General features: G+C 34.9%; 1 protein-coding gene across 1 annotated transcript; it reads right to left on the reverse strand.

The window, feature by feature from the left end:
* Positions 1–1,559: 1,559 nt before the first annotated feature.
* Positions 1,560–15,623, reverse strand: frg1 (FSHD region gene 1). Its single transcript, XM_038271764.1, has 9 exons — positions 15,489–15,623; positions 14,891–14,958; positions 12,746–12,868; positions 9,845–9,902; positions 9,536–9,650; positions 6,615–6,719; positions 6,331–6,422; positions 3,150–3,260; positions 1,560–1,696 (listed from the first exon to the last, which is right to left on the reverse strand). The coding sequence occupies exons 1-9, from the start codon at positions 15,545–15,547 to the stop codon at positions 1,660–1,662; spliced, it is 768 nt and encodes a 255-aa protein (XP_038127692.1). The 5' UTR covers positions 15,548–15,623; the 3' UTR covers positions 1,560–1,659.
* Positions 15,624–18,083: the final 2,460 nt, after the last annotated feature.

Consider the following 18,083-nt stretch of genomic DNA (forward strand, 5'->3'; position numbering starts at 1 on the left):
AAACATTCCTCAATAAAAGATCTGCAAATTAAAACGTTTCACAAATCACTTAATTGGTAAACAGAATTGTTCTGTTAAAGTTTTAGAGGTTTGTAGGAGAAGGTGAATAAATATTATAATGGAGTTGGGTTAGTTCTTAAAACAATGTCCCAAGCTTTATACCTATGACAGTTCTTTTTCATGCCACAGAAGAAAAATTATGGCTGAACTTTCAGCCTACTGTAAAACAGACCCCTTAACAGCTACAAGATAGGAAAGAGGAGTGTCCCTCAGAGAAGCCCCCTAGAGGCCCATGGTAATAATGGATGGGTAGAATCGGTTGTAGAATCAGACGACAGCAGAAGTACTCCATAAACCTGGATTTTATAGGACACTGGCTGGATAAGAAAATCATATAAAGGGAACACAAATATTTGAAGGCCTGTGGCCAGAGCCCCATTACAGAAAGAATTGACACCCTATGCAGAGTAGTAAGCAGATACTGAGTAGTTCCACACTTCTTTCCTAATCACACTCTCAATCTGAATACGGTACTTCAAATCAACCAGGACTTTTAAGCCCCTGCGGAAGTGCGTCTGGGTTAGGATGGTCTAGTCAAAGTTCAGACCAATGTTAACAGATGCTTAAGGGGTGTGAATACTTTTGTAAGACCCAAAGATATCTCATTTAATGTTCAAGTTACACATTGCTCAATCACTCCACGTCTTAGTTTTCCTACTTTTCAAGGTGAGATTTTATAAATATGCGACACAATAAAAAGTTTGGCCCTCAAACTGCTCTGATTTGTGCATGTAGAACTAATCCAGGGCCCCTGGGTAAACCAGTACATAAACTCAATATTTAAAAGATCAATGCTACAAAATATAAAACGGCTCTTAATTTTCCTTCTCTAATAAATCAGCTTTGGGCTTCCTGAATACCTAATGCCACTGACTGGTTAATAATTTTAGTCAGGTCATAAAACTTAATGATTTTTCAGAGCAAAAAGCTATCTGCTTTCTAATTCTAATTAGGCTTATGCCTCTTTACCTCTTCTTTTCCATTATGTACAGCACATTTGTGCTACAATTAATTTATTGCACCAATGATTTTATGCATTTCACACACAAGCAAACCAGTAAATAATGAATTCAAGTACTAAGGGATAAACCTTTATGGACACCAACACCTGCTATATTCAGCCTTTGTTTCACTTATGCCTGTCCCTTTACCGCGCTGTAGATTGTTTTATTCTAGCACACAGTCCAAAGCAAACTTCTCCTACAGGGAGGACAAAATTTACATCTATTTATATATAATATTTTCATTGTAACATAAAGCTTGAAGAAAAACTGATTAAGTTTTAGATAAAACGATCATACATTTAGTTATTTATACGGTTCTAGAAGCAGTTCGATCATGCAGGCAACCCTGTAGACACCAGTGATACTACAGAGCAATGTGGCTACAAACTGGTTAATTATTTACTTTGAAAGGCCAGTGGATCACCTGAAATTCTTAGGCCATAATCACAAGGTATGAACATATATAGCAGTCAAAGCAATAAGCAACACACCAAATTAAACTATTAAAAGGTTTATTAAAAAAAATAGAACCAAAAATGCCCAGTCTGCAAAAAAACAGGATTTTACTTAAAACATAGTAGAAATACATGAGTCTTCACTTGCAGTATCTGTCTGCTTTCATTTTGCTTCTCCTGCAAACAAAAAAAGACATTTAAATGTCAGTACAACTGAGGAGTAGAAGTTCTGCTGTAGTCAGACATTTTTATAATTAATGCGATTAATGTTAAAATGGCAATCCATATTAAACTCTTTAATTTTACTGTTTTCATGCACAGAACATATTTCTTTCTTCAACATTTTAGTAAATTAAAGTATTCTAAATTATTTTTGATATATTTACTTTATCAGGTTCCTTAGTCTTCCAAAACCCTGACAACCCAGGGTGCAACCCATGAAGCAGTCATAGTTTAACCCGCCTCTCTGCCGCTTCTCTACTGTTACCCACTCATTATTCTTTTAGACAGTGCATTGCCCACGACCAAAATCTAATAAATTAGAAAAGTTTCCCAAAGGAGTAAATCATGATAATCTAATTATAATTAAAATAACTCCAAATGGGGAGAGGCGTGAAGGTGGCACAGCAGTTAGCGTGCACAACCCATGTACGGAGGCCTTAGTCCTCGACACGGCTGACCCGGGTTCGAATATGACCTGTGGTCCTTTGCTGCATGTCTATCCCCCTCTCTCATAGCCCTTTCCTGTCAGCATGCTGATGAAGATTCTCAGTCGTCCAGGTTATAGTCATTCCGTAAAAGTTTAAAAACAATCCCCTGGACTTAGTTTCCAAGGTTTGAAGACGTTTCGCTTCCCCTCCAGGAAGCTTTCTCAATTCAAATGTCTGGATCCGCAGTGAGTTTTAAGCTTTATATAGACAAGGCCTTGTATTGCTTGGAAACATGCAAATGGAAACCCCTTTCCTGTCAAAAACTGTCCTACTGTCAAAAAAGCGAGACACTAGTGCCGCAAAAACTCAGAAAAAAAAAAAAAAAAAAAAACTCCTCTCCGCTACAAGCAATTTTAGTGTGAGGGATTGCCTTCAACTCAATGAGTTGATGCAATCAACTGGTTTTTCTTAGACACAAAATTTCAAATGATCTGGTGAACTATAAAGTGCCTAGATGACATGCGTTGTGAATTGGCGCTATATAAATACACTGAATGGAATTGGATAAGACAAGAAATTTGATCCCGTAGGGACGTTAGCTAAGTTTTCTTAACATATGCCTTTGTTAAATGCATAATTTATTGTCTTAGTTAAAAGTTAGGAGTGACAGAATTCAAAATTAAAAAAACTACATTTCATTGCAGCAAAAAACAAACAAACAAACAAACTCAGATAAATGGATTAAAAATGTTTGCCTTTTGTCATTTACAGTTCCTAAAAAAAGTATTCCTTTCAATTGAGCTTCAGATTTTGTTGCATTAGAGCCACAAACTGCAATGTCATTTATTGGGAGATGAAGGCACATAGATACAAATTTCAAAACCTTTTTTTGCGTTAATCTCATTTAAATCCACGTCTGGAAAAAGGTAAAAGACTATCTAAACTATGTGTGAACCTCTTGTGTAGTTTTGCTTTCCTACCTGTCCAGCAAAGCTTCGTGAAATTTTCCATCCATCCTGGCTTTCTTGAGCTTAGTGGCGTCTTCTTCATTAACTCTGAGTCGTTGGTCCTGAAAACTCTGAAATTTTTTCCTGCGATACAGAGAAAAAAAAAAGTTATGGTGGAAACAAAAGGAGCATGCAATGGTAAAGGGTGTTATTGATTTTCTTAGCAGTAAAAAAAAAAAAACATTGAAAAAAAAAAAAAGGTATCAACAGTGCATATTGTCTGTGGCAGCCATACGGTGTAATAATTCAAGCAGCAGGTCAATTAGACAGTGAAAGTACCTTCCAATATCACCCATATATCTGTAACAGTGCTGGAAACAACCTGAGGCCCTTTTTGCCTGAAACTTCCACTGACATCTAGTTTCTCCTTGCTTAGCCAGAGTTTGATGATCACCAGACTGCACTCCATCTTGAAAGGCATTTCACCAGCTAAACACTTCATCACGGCACAAGGCTCAAGGGCAGCCATTATCAACATGTCACCATGATGAGTCCATTTTCCTAACATTCATCTAAAACAAATAACAGAGTGGAAACACAATCTAAAGCATGCCAACCCCCCACAAAAAGAAAGACATATTCTGTGCACCTTTTATAGGCTGCATAAAAAACAGTCAGAAGCTGAAATGTGTTATTTGCTCTCTCATCACGCTAACAGCAGACCATCAACAGCACCTCTGAATGATGGCACTGATGAGGCGGATGCTTAAACGCGGGATCTCATTCAAGTGTGCAGTTTATCTGTCAAACTCCTGCTAGGACAGACTGACAAGTAAAAACAAACAAAAGCCATTTGAGTAATAACCACTTTATCCGTCTCCCCGATTCGAATAAATGCTTTAGCACTAACTTTAGAGGAATTGAAAAGGTGTATCTGCTTATTGAAACATACATCATCATCATTACACAGCCAGTGTCACAACAGCGTTTAGGCCAAATTGCACAAGCAATATGGATTTAATGATACACGCAGACATCAGGAGCTAAGCCATCATCTAAACAAAAACAGTAAGCAAAGCAATTACAGGACATCTGTGATATTTCTTTTTAAAACCACCAATACTTCAACTGCGACTAACATTTTCAAATGAGTTTGTTGCTCTTTGCTGAGCTGCTAAGACCGCACTCTAACATGTGAGCTCCCTTTCAATTAATCAGTTAATTATAAGTAATCTCATTTTCTATAACCCTGAACAACAGCAAGTGCCTTTCACAAATAAATAAAAACACAGGCTAGCCACACACAAAGGGGGGTACAATGGCCCAAAAATTAGTTTGAATCTGCCAGTGTAGACGAGACAGATGTGGAGGAACCTGCAGATTACTGAAGAGAGGGGGAAAAAAATTAACTATAACATTTAACAACAAATGTACCCAAGTAAACAGTAAATGGAATTTAAAAATGACTCAGTGAAAACTGATGTTGTACATAAATACAAGTAATTTTTAAATTAGACTGGGAAAAAAAAAAAAAAGATTTTGTTGCAAGGGTTCCCATCCTGCAGTGTCGGCTGGTTTATTAGTGAATGGGAGCTACATGGGTCTAACCCCCCAAACATCAGACGTCATTTACACTTTGGTTTTTAGGCTAAATCTGTTCGGTCCATCATAGTCTTGATTTTGTCCAGAAATGGTTGTTGAAAATTGGGCTGTGTTTGGTCGCTCTGATTTTGTCTCAATTTAGTCCAATCATAGATGTTGAAAAGATGTTGCAAACCCAGTTTTTGATATCTTTTCAACGATCTGCAAATGACAGCTTTTCACCAGCAACAATAAATAAACATTATATACTGTCTTGTCTTTAGGAGTTTTTCTCATATTACAACGTGGATGTTTGAATTAGGGTTCTGTGGAGTCAGGATAGAGCGTTAATAATGAAAGGACTAACTGGCCACCTGGGGTTAAAGTTTCAATAGTCTGAATTCATTGCAGTTGTTAAGATAATTATCAGTTCATTAATCAGAAAGCAGGTCAACCCATTAATTTACCTTCAGTTCCTGTCTACTGTAGTGGAATATTTTATATCTCAACTAGTACAACACATACATGTAAAAAAAAAAAAAACATTTAAAATATGATTAAACTACCCTAATTATGAAATTAACAACTTTTTATGTTTGTTTTCTACACCTGTAGCTGCACACAAAAGCTGATTATCACTGATGTAACATGAATGCTATATTTAGTGCATAAATGGCTGTTTACATGCATAAACCCTCACAATCAGAATTATATGAAGGAGAAGTGTATTCACCTGGAAATAAAAAGAAAAGAAATTGGTCAGCATTTTTGGAAAAATAAGAAATAAATGTCTGAATTAACAAAATCAACTGTGAAGAGAAGAGGAAGGTGGGGAACAACTGTGTCATGAGTAGCACGTAGGTGCCTTAACAAAGACAACAAACTAGTAGTGATCCCAGTGTTTCAATCCCGACATAAACATTTTTTTAAAAATGAACTCAACAAATGAAACATGTTGAAGTTTCCTGGAAGGAAAGGCATCTCTAGCCTAGAAATCTGCAATACCATCAGTAACAGAACATCCTCTATGAAATCACAGCAGCGTTATCTTGTTAACTGAGAAAAAAATATATTTTTATTTATTTTGTAAAATGATCTCGTTGATTCAGAACAACCACACATTTTTATTCATTTGTTTTGAATTACCTCAGCACTTCCGCAAAAACAGAACAATTTCTTTTCTTTTAAGGTGAATGCAATAGGCTCCCGTAGATTGAAATAAGTTTAGAAAAAAAAAAACATATGGACATAAGTAATTGGAATAAAACAGCCAATCGGACTAAAAATATGTCACATAAACTTGCCTATTAGAATATTCTAACATCAAGCCATCCAAAGGAATAATATGCAACGCTGGAGTGTGGTACACACGTGTACTTAGGTCAGCTTGCCTCATTCAGGATAACTTGATCTTGAAAAGCATCAACATGTTTGCCAAACGGACTGTAAATCGGCATAAACCACAACGGTCAAATTAAAAGTGATGATAGTCTGATCCTGCTGAATCTGATCAGAATATCCCGACTAATGTTTATATGACACATTTTTAGTCCAATTGTCCATTTGTTCTAATTACTTATGCTCATGTAAACATAGCTATTGAGCAATATTCCTGTAAACAGTGATAACTTACACATAATTGACCTCACAGGATTTTACATTTCCTCTGTCTTCATCTGCAATGTCATCTTTATGCTTGACTTCTCGTTCTGCATTAGTCCGGATCTATTTATCAGGAAGAGAAAAAAACAAAGACAGATGTTGTGCATTAAACAATAACACCATGACCTCCCTGAAGTGAGGTGGCTAACATTTCCCCCCCTTCTCTTTAAGCTGTCGAATCCCTGCAGAGACTGCCTGTGGAAAAACTCTAAGGATTAACATAAATCCTTGGACCAAAAAATTCCAATCCATCACCTTAAGCATCTCGTTGTCTCCTGCCGTCTTGTTCTTGGCCACAATGTCTCCATCGTCACTGTAGGAAATGAAACAGCTATTTGCAGCCAGCAGCGCCATTTTACCCTGAAGTAGGGCAGACAAAAAAACAAAGATTAAACCCAGTTGCAATGAGTTATTGGGACAGAAACATAAAAAATCCCAGATCTTTAAAGTAAAAGAAGTCTAAAGGTTTTAACAAGATGCCAAAACAATCAATGGATTGTCAGGGCCAGAATGAGAGGTTGATTGCTTTGTTGCTTGGGCTAATTTCAACCTGTCATCCTTTGCATCAAGAAAATAACAAACAGCCTCTAAAGGTAAACAAAAAAATAACTTTTATTTAAGAAAATACAGTAAAATTCAAAATTTAACACATACAAACATGTATAATTAATGATCTATATAATTATATAATTTAGTTCCTATGTCGGAAAAGGCATACAGAGAACTGAAACTTATTTAAATTCTCACTTCTTTTAGTCCTCCACATCAACAATCTTCCCGGTTCCTATTTCACTTAGGAGTCCATACTGCTCCAGAGTCCAGTAAGTGAGCAAATAGACTTATTTATGTGTATAAAGACATACATATAAAGATTCACAAGAATGTGTAGGAATTAGGTCTGCAACTAATTATTATTTTACTAATCGATTAATCTGTTGATAATTTTTTACAATGAATCAATTAATAATCGGATAGCAAAATGTTGATTAAAAACTATTTTTTAAAGAATTAAGCCAGGGCAAACTAAATCTATTCCACTTGATGAGTTCTGGATGAAATTATTTAATTTTTATTTTGATAAAAGTAATAATCTAAGTGGGTTAATCTGTCAGCTAAAGGGATGTTTTACAGGTTCTATACTCCAGTTAACGATTAATCGATTACTAAATTATTTTACGATTATTTTAATAATTGATTAATCATGTTTAATCTGATTAACTGTTTCAGCCCTAGTTGGAATAAATATTTGGTCAATGGCAAAAGTAAAAGTCAACCGATCCAGTTTTTTCCCATCCAATAAAACGCCGTTTCAACAGTTGAATGAATGAACCACATATCTTACCATGTAAGTGAAGGCTTGAGCCTTGACATAAACATTGTTTAAAAAAAGTAACAAATTAACAAAGATATAAATGTATTTAATATTATTAGGTTAGTAGAGATGCGTAATGCTTTTTATTCCAGAAAATGTTTTGCTTTACTAAGAATTTTGCTGCTTCTAGATAGTTTAATTTGGACACATTTGATGTAGGGCTGCAACTAACGATTATTTTGCAAGTTGATTAATCTGTTGATTATTTTTACGATTAAACAGTTAAGAATCAGACAGTCAAAGGTTCATTAAAGAATTTTTTTTTATTTATTTTTTTATTAAACTAGGTGAAACTAAAACTTTTCCACTTAAGGAGTTCTGGATAGAGCGAAAATATATATATATATATATTTTTTATCTTAAACGCAAAAGTTTTATATATTGCTTTTACATCATCTAAAGCCATGTTTTATAGCCTCTATACTCCAGTTAACAATTAATCGATTACTAAATTAATTGATGATTATTTCAATAATCGATTAATCACTATTAACCTGATTAATTGTTTTAGCCCTAGTTTGATGTGAGGCTTCCAGCGGATCTTATAGTCAATATTCACACTAAGATATAGATTTAATTTACATGTTCCACCTTAATAACATTTATTTTGACTTCCACAGATAAAATAGATAATGCTTAAGTAAACATAAAACACAAATTGTTTGTTATAAAAAAAAAACTGAAGGATATTAAGATGAGGTTTATGAAACTTTACCTTTAAACAAATGATTTCAACTTTTATTTAACACATTTTTTTGCCTTTGATCTTTTAACCCTCCCTACTCGATGGCACACCTGGTGAAGAAGTGCAAAAGGCTTTAACATAAAGCAATCTTTAACTGAATATCCTGAAAACAAAAGATTTTTTCTTCCGTTTTTTCTGAAAAATATTCTTTTATCTATTTAAAAAAAAAGTACTGACATAACTGACATTTTAAAAGCACAGCCTAGGGGCCATTTGGTACTTGCGGTATAAATTGGTGGGATCCCTGACCGCCGTCTATCAACAGTTTAAACTTATTAAAACTGAAGCTGGTGTGGATGGAGACTATATTTTTATGTCTTCTTATAAAGACAATATTAGAACAAAAAAACTATTTCTCTTGTATTACCAGTTTCATTTTTATTGTCAATTTCATAGTAGGTAGGCTAAAAAACACACATCAAGATACTTTTTAATAAACAAAAGATTTGGGCATACCTATTTGTTAATACTGGCTAAATACAGCAGGTGTTTTGTAAGGAACTTGACTTTGTTAGGAATAAATTAAGAAACTCAATCCCCTTCTTTTATTAACAGTTTCCATAGAAACAAGACCATTTTTCTTCATAAAAATATGACATTATTAATTCATTGCTGAGAAGGTAATAAGAGAAGAATTCACAATTAAGTTAAATAAAAACACCCAAATCCTTTTATTTTGCCATATTGGCTCAAAGTGGAAAAAGCATTGATATCCCTCTCCTAAAGGAAATAACGTTTAATTATTCTAAAACGTAAAAACTCTGTCATTAACTATGACTGCTCTGAAACAATCTCATAAAGCTTTCATATTATGTTAAAATTCACAGTGAACTACTTTATTAGATAATAAAACCACAAAGTGAAGTAAATAATCTACAAGAAGTGCCTGAAATATCGGTAGAAAAATTATAACAATTCAGCTAGTTTAATATAGGACTGTTTTGTAATAATGGAAATGCCTTAAGGTATAAACCTGATCTAGGCATAGAAAGTCCTGCAAATAAACGTTACACACATGGTTCAGACATAAGCAAATTAAACATTTATAAATTAACTTACCTCCTGGAAGACAGGCTCCCATTGTTCTCTAGAGCCAATGGCGTCAGAGCGCCCCATCACCAAGCCGTCAGAGTTGATGCCCAGATATTTCCCATACCCAGATTTCAAAGCAATCCTTAAAAAAAGAAAATAGAAAATGTATTTTTTGAGTATTTGAGCTCCAACGCTGAAACAAAAGCATTACAGGAAACTTTAAAAGACGAAGCTGGTAATCAGAGACTACTTGGTAAATTACTTGTGAAACAAATCTTCAGACAAAGTAATGAACGGAGCTGTATAATGATTATAAAACTGTTTTTGTGAACTTACCGTGAGTCGGACAGTTTAATGGCAGTGAACTGTTCCGGTGGGTCAGGTCCCTCATCATCTGAAACATTTTAAAAAGATTCACACTCAGTTTCACTAAGTATGTTTCAAATTACTTGTGCCTCTGGACACATGAACTACATACTTAAAGTTTCATATTTAATTAATTTCTTTGATTAATTCAAGAGGCATTACAGAGGTTCCTAATGATAACTGCCACCTGTGGCCAAAAATACAGAACTGCAGCTCTATTTTAATGACATTTTTCAGCATCAAACTCTTTAAATTAAACTTCTAAGTGTACAGTGCAGCACTAATTTGAAACCAGGTCAGCAAAAAGTAAGTTACAACAGTTTTAATAACCTCTAGAAGTTACCAGGACAACTTAAACAATCAATAAACTTGGCTAAATACTAAAACACTAATATTAACATTTCAAGGTGTATTTTACTTGTTAACCTTAACACAGCTGCAGCCGTCTCTTGACTGCTTTACACTAAAGCATTTCATGATTTAGCGGTCTAAAGTATTGGAATCATTCTAATGACTGATAATAAATGGAGTACAAGCAGGAGGCATGAGCATCTGATGAGAAGAAAGGGGCTACTGCTGAACTGATAGAAAGGAAAAGACAAAAAGTACTTTAAGCTGTCAAATGGTCGTCATGGAATTTAATACATTGAGAAATTTGAAAAGAAACCTCTCCAGTTTGGTTAATTAAGACTGGATGCTATATGTTTGTACACAGTTCCTGAATACAGTGTTTGTGTTCATTACACAGACATATGTTGAAAGGTTACAGTCTGCTATTAAATTTAAAATATTAAGGTTTATTTACAAAAACTGTTTCTTTTACCATAAAGGTTTGACTCAGGATTGTATTAAACACAAAAGCTTTCTGAGATTTGCAGTTATATAGCTATTCTAGCAAACGTATACGTTAAATCAAAATGCATCATCAAATGTTAGGTTTTGATTTTAAGACAGTGTTTTTGAATGGCTATATGGGCATCTTTAAGGCTACACTGAACATTTGCAACCAGATATGCACCTTTTCAAAAGGAGATATTACAGGTACAACAATGCAGGAAAAAAGAGACAATCTCTATTTATCCTTTTTATACTGGAAGCTTTGGCTATCTTTTATCTCTTACAAATTGGCTTATATGCATGCAGAGAGGGAAGGCTCACTAAGGGAATCGAATGTTCTTTCTGAACATGGGCAGAATTAATTGTCTTCAATGTCTTTTTCAGGGCAGACTGGTTTAATCAGCACTCCTCTATCAGAAGTGCCTACAGGTGAGTAATATGTGAGAATTAGCTACGACCTTCTCCTCAACTCAGCTTTACCACTTACACTTTTAGCTACCTCCTGGCCTTAAGCCAAAAGCCAATTCTAATTCCACAAAACGCACCTAGGATAACACCCAGAATAAATCTTTATTGCTCTAGTGGAATAACTATACAGCCGGTTACATTGCAACCTGATTGACAAATTAAACTGCTCAAACTTTAAGCTTCCACATATTGCTCTGCTGTTTTTAGGGTTTATAATTGCTGCATACTGATGATCAGATTCCAGCTTATTATATTTTCCTTGTAATTATTGGATGCCACTTATAACAGATGTCCAAAGGAATCAGGCGGTATTATTTCAGCCAGAAAAATAGGCTTAAAATACATGAGGTGAGCAGGTAAGCAATTGTGTATAGTCTGTCTTCTTTCCTGTCGTTAGACTATTGGACAATGAAAATGTTCACATCTATATTGTAGAATTACTGTTACTTAACAGGCTGCAGTGTTCTGTTTTCAAAACCAAATTAACTACTTAAGACCTCATAACTAAGAACAAATAATACAACCCTGTTCTATTACTAGTAACATCCATCATCATATTCAATAAACCACAGCTAATCAATTCCAATAATTTCCAGCAGTCTTGAAAAATGCAGTTAAATTGCCAAAATCATAAAAAAACAAGACTGGTCCAGATTTCTATTCAAATCAACTCACTAATTCCAATCTAATACAATATTATAGTTACATCCGGATAGTATTCAATACAGTCATAATTCAGTACAACCATATTTAGCTGATCAAATGACATTATTTCAGTGGCTTTAGCAGGTGGAGGCAATTTAGGAGCTTTTTAGCCATGATTGGATAAGCTCCAATTCAACAATTATCAATTATTTTTCACAGAAGTCATACTAGCCGAAAGGTGCAGGCTTCTTTCAGCTGTTTTCAGATACAGGTTCCACATGTTTCCTTGTTTATTCTAGCTTATTGGACAATGGTGATGGAGGTTGATGTATCCCCTCCATCAGAAAGAATAGAAGGTCATTCGGTAGCTTCCGTAGATTTTACACGCTTGCTGGTGAGGCACCAGAATGTGCTTTTTAGTCTTTTGTAATTAATTTAGTATACCACTAAATGGAGGCAAATATTAAACACTGCTGCTTTAAACAATCAAACAGACAAAAAAAGCAGCAAACAGCTTAAGAACAAAGATGTTTCTTAAATATGCTTTAAGTATATATAAATGAGAGCTGCATAATATTAGGAAGGCATGTATTTGCAATAGCATATAGGTAGCAGGATGCTATTGGTTGTGACTAACCCAAAGTGTCCTGATTATTTCCACCATAATGTCCCACCAGTATTTTTGTGCTTTAAGAGCTAACTCACTTAGATCCAACTGCCCAGTTATGCACAGTAAAGAACCTACAATATAATTGTTCAATAGATATGGCATCCATGCGGGCTTTCACAATTGCAAACATGGATAGCATAATAAAAGCTGCAATCTGATATAATGAGCAGCTCAATCTGAACAAGGAAAGTAATTAGACTGAAAAGGTAAAGAAAAAATAGAGCAGCATAGACAAACTAAATCCTTCATACCTCTGTGTGGTGCACCAAGTGTGAAGAGTCCTGTATCCAGGGCATGAATGTACGAGTTGTTCTGCATCTCTATGGCAACTGTTCCAACAATTTCTCCGAAACCACTGACACACCACCAACCACCTAGGGAGCATAAAATAAAACATGCTGTTAGATTACTACGTAATTTTTTCCCTTTTACCTTGAATCACACGCTCTACCTTAGTTGATGATAGTTATTTTAAAACATGGCTTTTTTTTTTATTTGTAAAGCTTATTTTGTTTTATTAAATGTAATTCAGATGACAAATGTTAAGTTATTTATATTTAGAGAACCGCTCTGCGATCACAAAACAAACTCCCTAGTAATCAGATATGGCTGGGCGACAAGAGTCTTAATATCATTTTACATAAAGATATTATGCATCTGAACAAACTGGGATCATGTAAAAAAAGAGATTACAACAGAACGGTACATATTTATTCTGCCAGCAGTTATCTTAAAGCTATCCCATTTATTAACGCACTTATACATTTTTATAAGGACTAAAATCCCAAATATCAGTTAGTATCTTATTAGTTCTTACAGAAAGAACAATGAATTAGATATGGTGACTGTAAGACACCAAAACAAAAACTATAGAACTAGTTGGGTTTTGACTGTCATATGTGTCTTTAAACCTCTGTATGAGGTTCACTAATGGAGGAAAAAAAAAAGAAAACAAAAAAACTTTCACCTGCATTACTGCCTTCTTCCACCTTTTAGCTATAGCTTGCTCAAAATGGTCTGTTTGAAAAGCCTTTCCCTTAAACCCTGAACACTCCGAAAATGATTTTTCCACCAGGCAGAAACTCAGGTTATGGCGTTTAGCATTCACTGAGAGTCAATGGGGAAGAACACACTTGACACGATTTTCTGCAGGGGGCTCTAACCAAGATAGACCCCAGCTCTATTTTAGTCGGACTACACAGCAATTCAGTGGTAATTTCATGGGTCTGACAGAAAGAGAGAAGTGATAAAGTAAAAGACATCTGGACTCATAAAGTCGGGCTTTGCTTTAATGCTGCACTTTTTTTTAGTTTTTTGTTATTTTTATTTATCTATTTTTAATAACTTTTCATAATCTGTCCAAGTCAAATGTGGGAAATTGTTTCAATTTGTGTGGCACAGAGGCAGAAGTGAAAAAAGCATCCCCACAGATCTGCTCACCCTGTTAATTCGGATCCTCTCTATTCACTGTCAGTGGGACATGGAAAAAAAATCTGATCGGAGATGAAAAAGTCGGAAGCAGTCTAAGCTGTCCAGGGCAGTCAATAATGATTCGGTCAAACTCCGATCTTTAACTTCTGTATTATTTCATGCTCCAAAGCTAATATTACATTAATCTATTTCATCTAAATTCAACCATATCAATTGTATTGAGTTTCATTGATGTAAATGTTCCTTAACAATTTTAGAGCGATATTTCTTGTTAAGAACTATTTCTGCCAAAGGGATGACGGTTTAATGTTCCCTGGCGGAGGGATTTGAGTTTTGGTAACAGATCTGGTGGAGACGTTGATATAGATTGAGATGGAGAAAAACATTGAATAAAGTAGCTCCTGAAAAGTTACTCCCTCTTCATGTTTTGATTCACCCACAACCCTTAAAGGTCTGTAACACCGATCAAGATCTAAAGAGAGGTGTTACACTATCTTGACGAACTATGACTGGTTGTCAAGGTTACAAGTTGTGGGGGTGTGGCCTTCGGGAGGAGAAGAAAGTAGACAGTCAAAGCAGTTCGTCTAGATGAGGGCTGAGTAAGGAGATGTTTGGTAAAGGCTGTCTGCCTAATCTGAGAGGAACTGTCCTGCTCAAACAACACAAACATACTCTAGGAGCCTCAGTCTTGATATTTTTTTATTTTCAAACGTAGATTAATATGGGACCTTTAAAATATTTTCAGAAGCAAAAAATATTACTTTGGACTTAGAATCCCTGTCAAAGGAAATGAATTGATAATAATGAATATCATGTAGGTTCAAATGCAAGGCCTTTGGTTTAAAACCGGGAAATGTCTAATTAAAATCTGTATTTCCATAACTAAAGCATTGTTTAGTAAGACCACAGCTTCTCCAGACCTAAAACACTTTAAAATGTGTTCTAATATAAATGAATTTACATACCAATAATATCAAGCTTATCTTTGTCATTTGTAGATTTTCTCTTCTTATCCTTGTTCTTTTTCTTTTTTCTGTGGGGAAAAAACAACAACATTTAAAATGAACTTTGTGATCACATGAATGCAAATTTGACATATATTATCAATATTTTCAATAGTTTACTATAAAATCAAATAGCTAATTTCGGGAAAAGCTATCAACAAACAGAAGGAAAACACGATCAAATCTCTAAAAAGGTATTTATATAGAGACCTTGCTGTGAATGTGTGTGGAAGGAGCTGTTTTAGGTTATCATTTAAATGACAACTTACTGAATGAGGATGAAAACAGTAAACACTATGAGCTAACATATTAGCCACCTGCATGAATCGCGGACTAATAAGTAAACGAGTCCTTCTTACGTTTTGATTAAGTTTTCGTTGGCAAAAACCTGTTTAATAATAGAAATGTTTGAACCTACGGGCTCCTTAGAACATTTTATGACTATAAACGTCACAGTTTAGGCTAACGCATTAGCTTAATCCAGAGAGGGTCAGATTTTTAACCGCAAACAGCACCACTTTTCTAAAAACTAATGGCACGACTAAAGACGCATGCTTACCCTTTATTTTGACCTTTCAATACAAGTTTAGTCGATTTTACGTGCGAATATTCAGACATGTTTTCACTTAGCGACCGCAGCCAGACGTAGCGAAGTAGCAAACAATTGTCGTAATGGAGTACGGCGGCCGAGAAGGTCAAGTCAAATCTGAATTGCATAAACTCGTGGAATTTACAGAACTCCCGGTCCTGCTTTCAGCTGCTGGTTTAATCAAGTATTTAGACACTTGCCAAATTAGAATAAAGAAAACAGATAAATTCTAGTTAGCAATTAAAAGCCAATGTAAATAAAAAAATTGCAGATTTTTAAAAGTCAGTGTAAACACACCTTCAGCAAATCTTTCCTTAAGGAGACAAAACAGGCATGTAGTCCTATAAATGCTATAGAAAAACCAGTGAAGGGTCTGTAGAACATTCTATTACTATTACAACAACAAAAAAAAAAAAACAAGAAACAAAAACAAGAGATGTCATGTGTTATTACACTGTGCTATGTAAACAAACTGAATTTAGTTCAAATGGAGTTGATCAGATTTATAAAGAGAAAACTACTAAAAATTGCAATTTTGCTGACAGTAAGCTTTGAGCTTTTTTTGCCCACTTATTAAAAAATCAACCCATCCAGACAGACTTTTCTCCAAGTTTTCTGTCTAAGGAAACTCAGAAGATTGCATCAAATCATTGGCTTTGCAGAATTTACTCCTCCTGAATGAGCATGTAACAACAGTGAAGGGTCTCTTGCATTTCATCTTTGCAGCAATCCCTCATGCTGAGCATGCATGTAGTGACAGTGGAGAAGAAACCCCTTTTTAAAATAAGGATAAACATAAAGCAAAACCATGCCCAGTGAGAAGAGAACTGCTGCTGTGACTGACAAGGGGTTTAAGGAGACAAAGGCAGACACAGAAAACCAATGCAAAATATAAGAATAGAAGCAGGACGAAGCAGGAAAAGTGGTCTTTATGTTCATCAGTAGCCAAATGCTATAGCAGCATTACTATAGGGATAGCTAAGGATAACTGTCCAAATTGTCAAATTGCAAAGTTTTAAGCCTAGCCTTAAAAGTGGACAGAGTGTATGCCTCAGATTAAATCTCAAACTTGGTTCCACTGGAGAGAAGCTTAATAACAAAAAAATCTGCCTCTCAAATTTTAGTAACAACTAGTTAAAGGTATTGTGGAGGATGTTCTTTTTCCCAGGTGGATCATCAAAATAAGGGGTCCTCTTAATTGGCAATCATAGGTGATATGTTTACGTAAGGCCGTCCTACGTGCTCGTCCCCGTTTTGTCTTACGGGTGGTGAGTCTGACTTAGTCGAAAAATTGCAAATCTTTTGGAAAGTAAGCTTCTATCTATCTATCTATCTATCTATCTATCTATCTATCTATCTATCTATCTATCTATCTATCTATCTATCTATCTGTCTGTCTGTCTGTCTGTCTGTCTGTCTGTCTGTCTGTCTGTCTGTCTGTCTGTCTGTCTGTCTGTCTGTCTGTCTGTCTGTCTATATAATATATATAATATATATTTTATACTTTAATTTAAAATAAAAAAATTTGAAATATCTCAAAATATATTGATATATATTTTTTAGATGGGAAAGATAAATATTTAATCTTTAATGACAAGTAAAGTATCATTCACATTGGTGATGTATTTCTGCCCTGGGGTGCAAAAATCTTTGCCCATTGACTCTTCTTAAAATAAGAAAATAAATCGTTTTCATATATAAAAAAATATAAAGCCGACTAACAGCTTCTTCAGTATTAAACTGGTACATTATTTTTTAGGTTTGTGAAACAATATTCGACCATTCAAAATAGATTTGTCCTCATAAAGCGAGGGCAGGATTTATATACAAAAAAATAAACCTGTACATGAAATTATGTTTTGTTTTTATAAAGTGTTTTTATAATTTTAGTTGTTGGCATTCGTATAACTATACTGGTGTGATAACATATGTTTGATAGGATTTTGGTATAAGTCTATTTTTAATGTATAGCCCCCCCTGGAGAAAACTCCACCAGCCGCCACTGCCTTTAACCTGCAAGGGGAAGTGATTTGTTAGGAACCAGTGTAACAACTGGATATCCGATATTTCCAAACAAACATGCATGTACATATATGCAAGCCTTCAAAATGTGAAATATACTTTGATTTAACCCCTTTACACCCTTAAATACAAAAAATAAGCAAACTAATCAAGCTTAGCAGATGCAGAGCTGACATCATGGATGGTTTCCTCGTCTTAATAGTCATGCTAATGTGACCCCATTAAAGGGGAGTTGCCCAATAAGGAGCATCTGACGGTAGGTAATAAATCATTTGTGGGTGGAAAGCAATGTCAAGTAATAAAATAAATTATACAGTAATTTTTGTTATCTGCTCACCACAGTAGAACTCATTCTGTATGCGGTCGGTTTCACTGACTATGACCCCATCTACAGAAAAAGAAGAAGAAATAATTCCACAGCAGGAGGAAACATCCCAACTGACCACACTGTCCCTAACCATGTCTAAATGTAGTGGAAACACCCTGTAATGTGGCAGAGAGACGCCTGGACATACTGTGAAAAAAAATACATCCGAATTTTGG

Source organism: Cyprinodon tularosa, unplaced genomic scaffold (genome assembly GCF_016077235.1).
Source record: "Cyprinodon tularosa strain WSP-4 unplaced genomic scaffold, ASM1607723v1 ctg81, whole genome shotgun sequence".
Classification (NCBI taxonomy): domain Eukaryota; kingdom Metazoa; phylum Chordata; class Actinopteri; order Cyprinodontiformes; family Cyprinodontidae; genus Cyprinodon; species Cyprinodon tularosa.

Excerpts from the sequence above, each read along its gene's own strand:
- frg1 (XM_038271764.1), bottom strand. The coding sequence starts at position 15,547 with ATGTCTGAATATTCGCACGTAAAATCGACTAAACTTGTATTGAAAGGT. Across the intron at positions 14,959-15,488 it reads TTGAAAGGTCAAAATAAAGG|AAAAAAGAAAAAGAACAAGG; the intron begins GTAAGCATGCGT and ends TTTTCCCCACAG. Across the intron at positions 6,720-9,535 it reads GGGAGCCTGTCTTCCAGGAG|GGTAAAATGGCGCTGCTGGC; the intron begins GTAAGTTAATTT and ends GCCCTACTTCAG.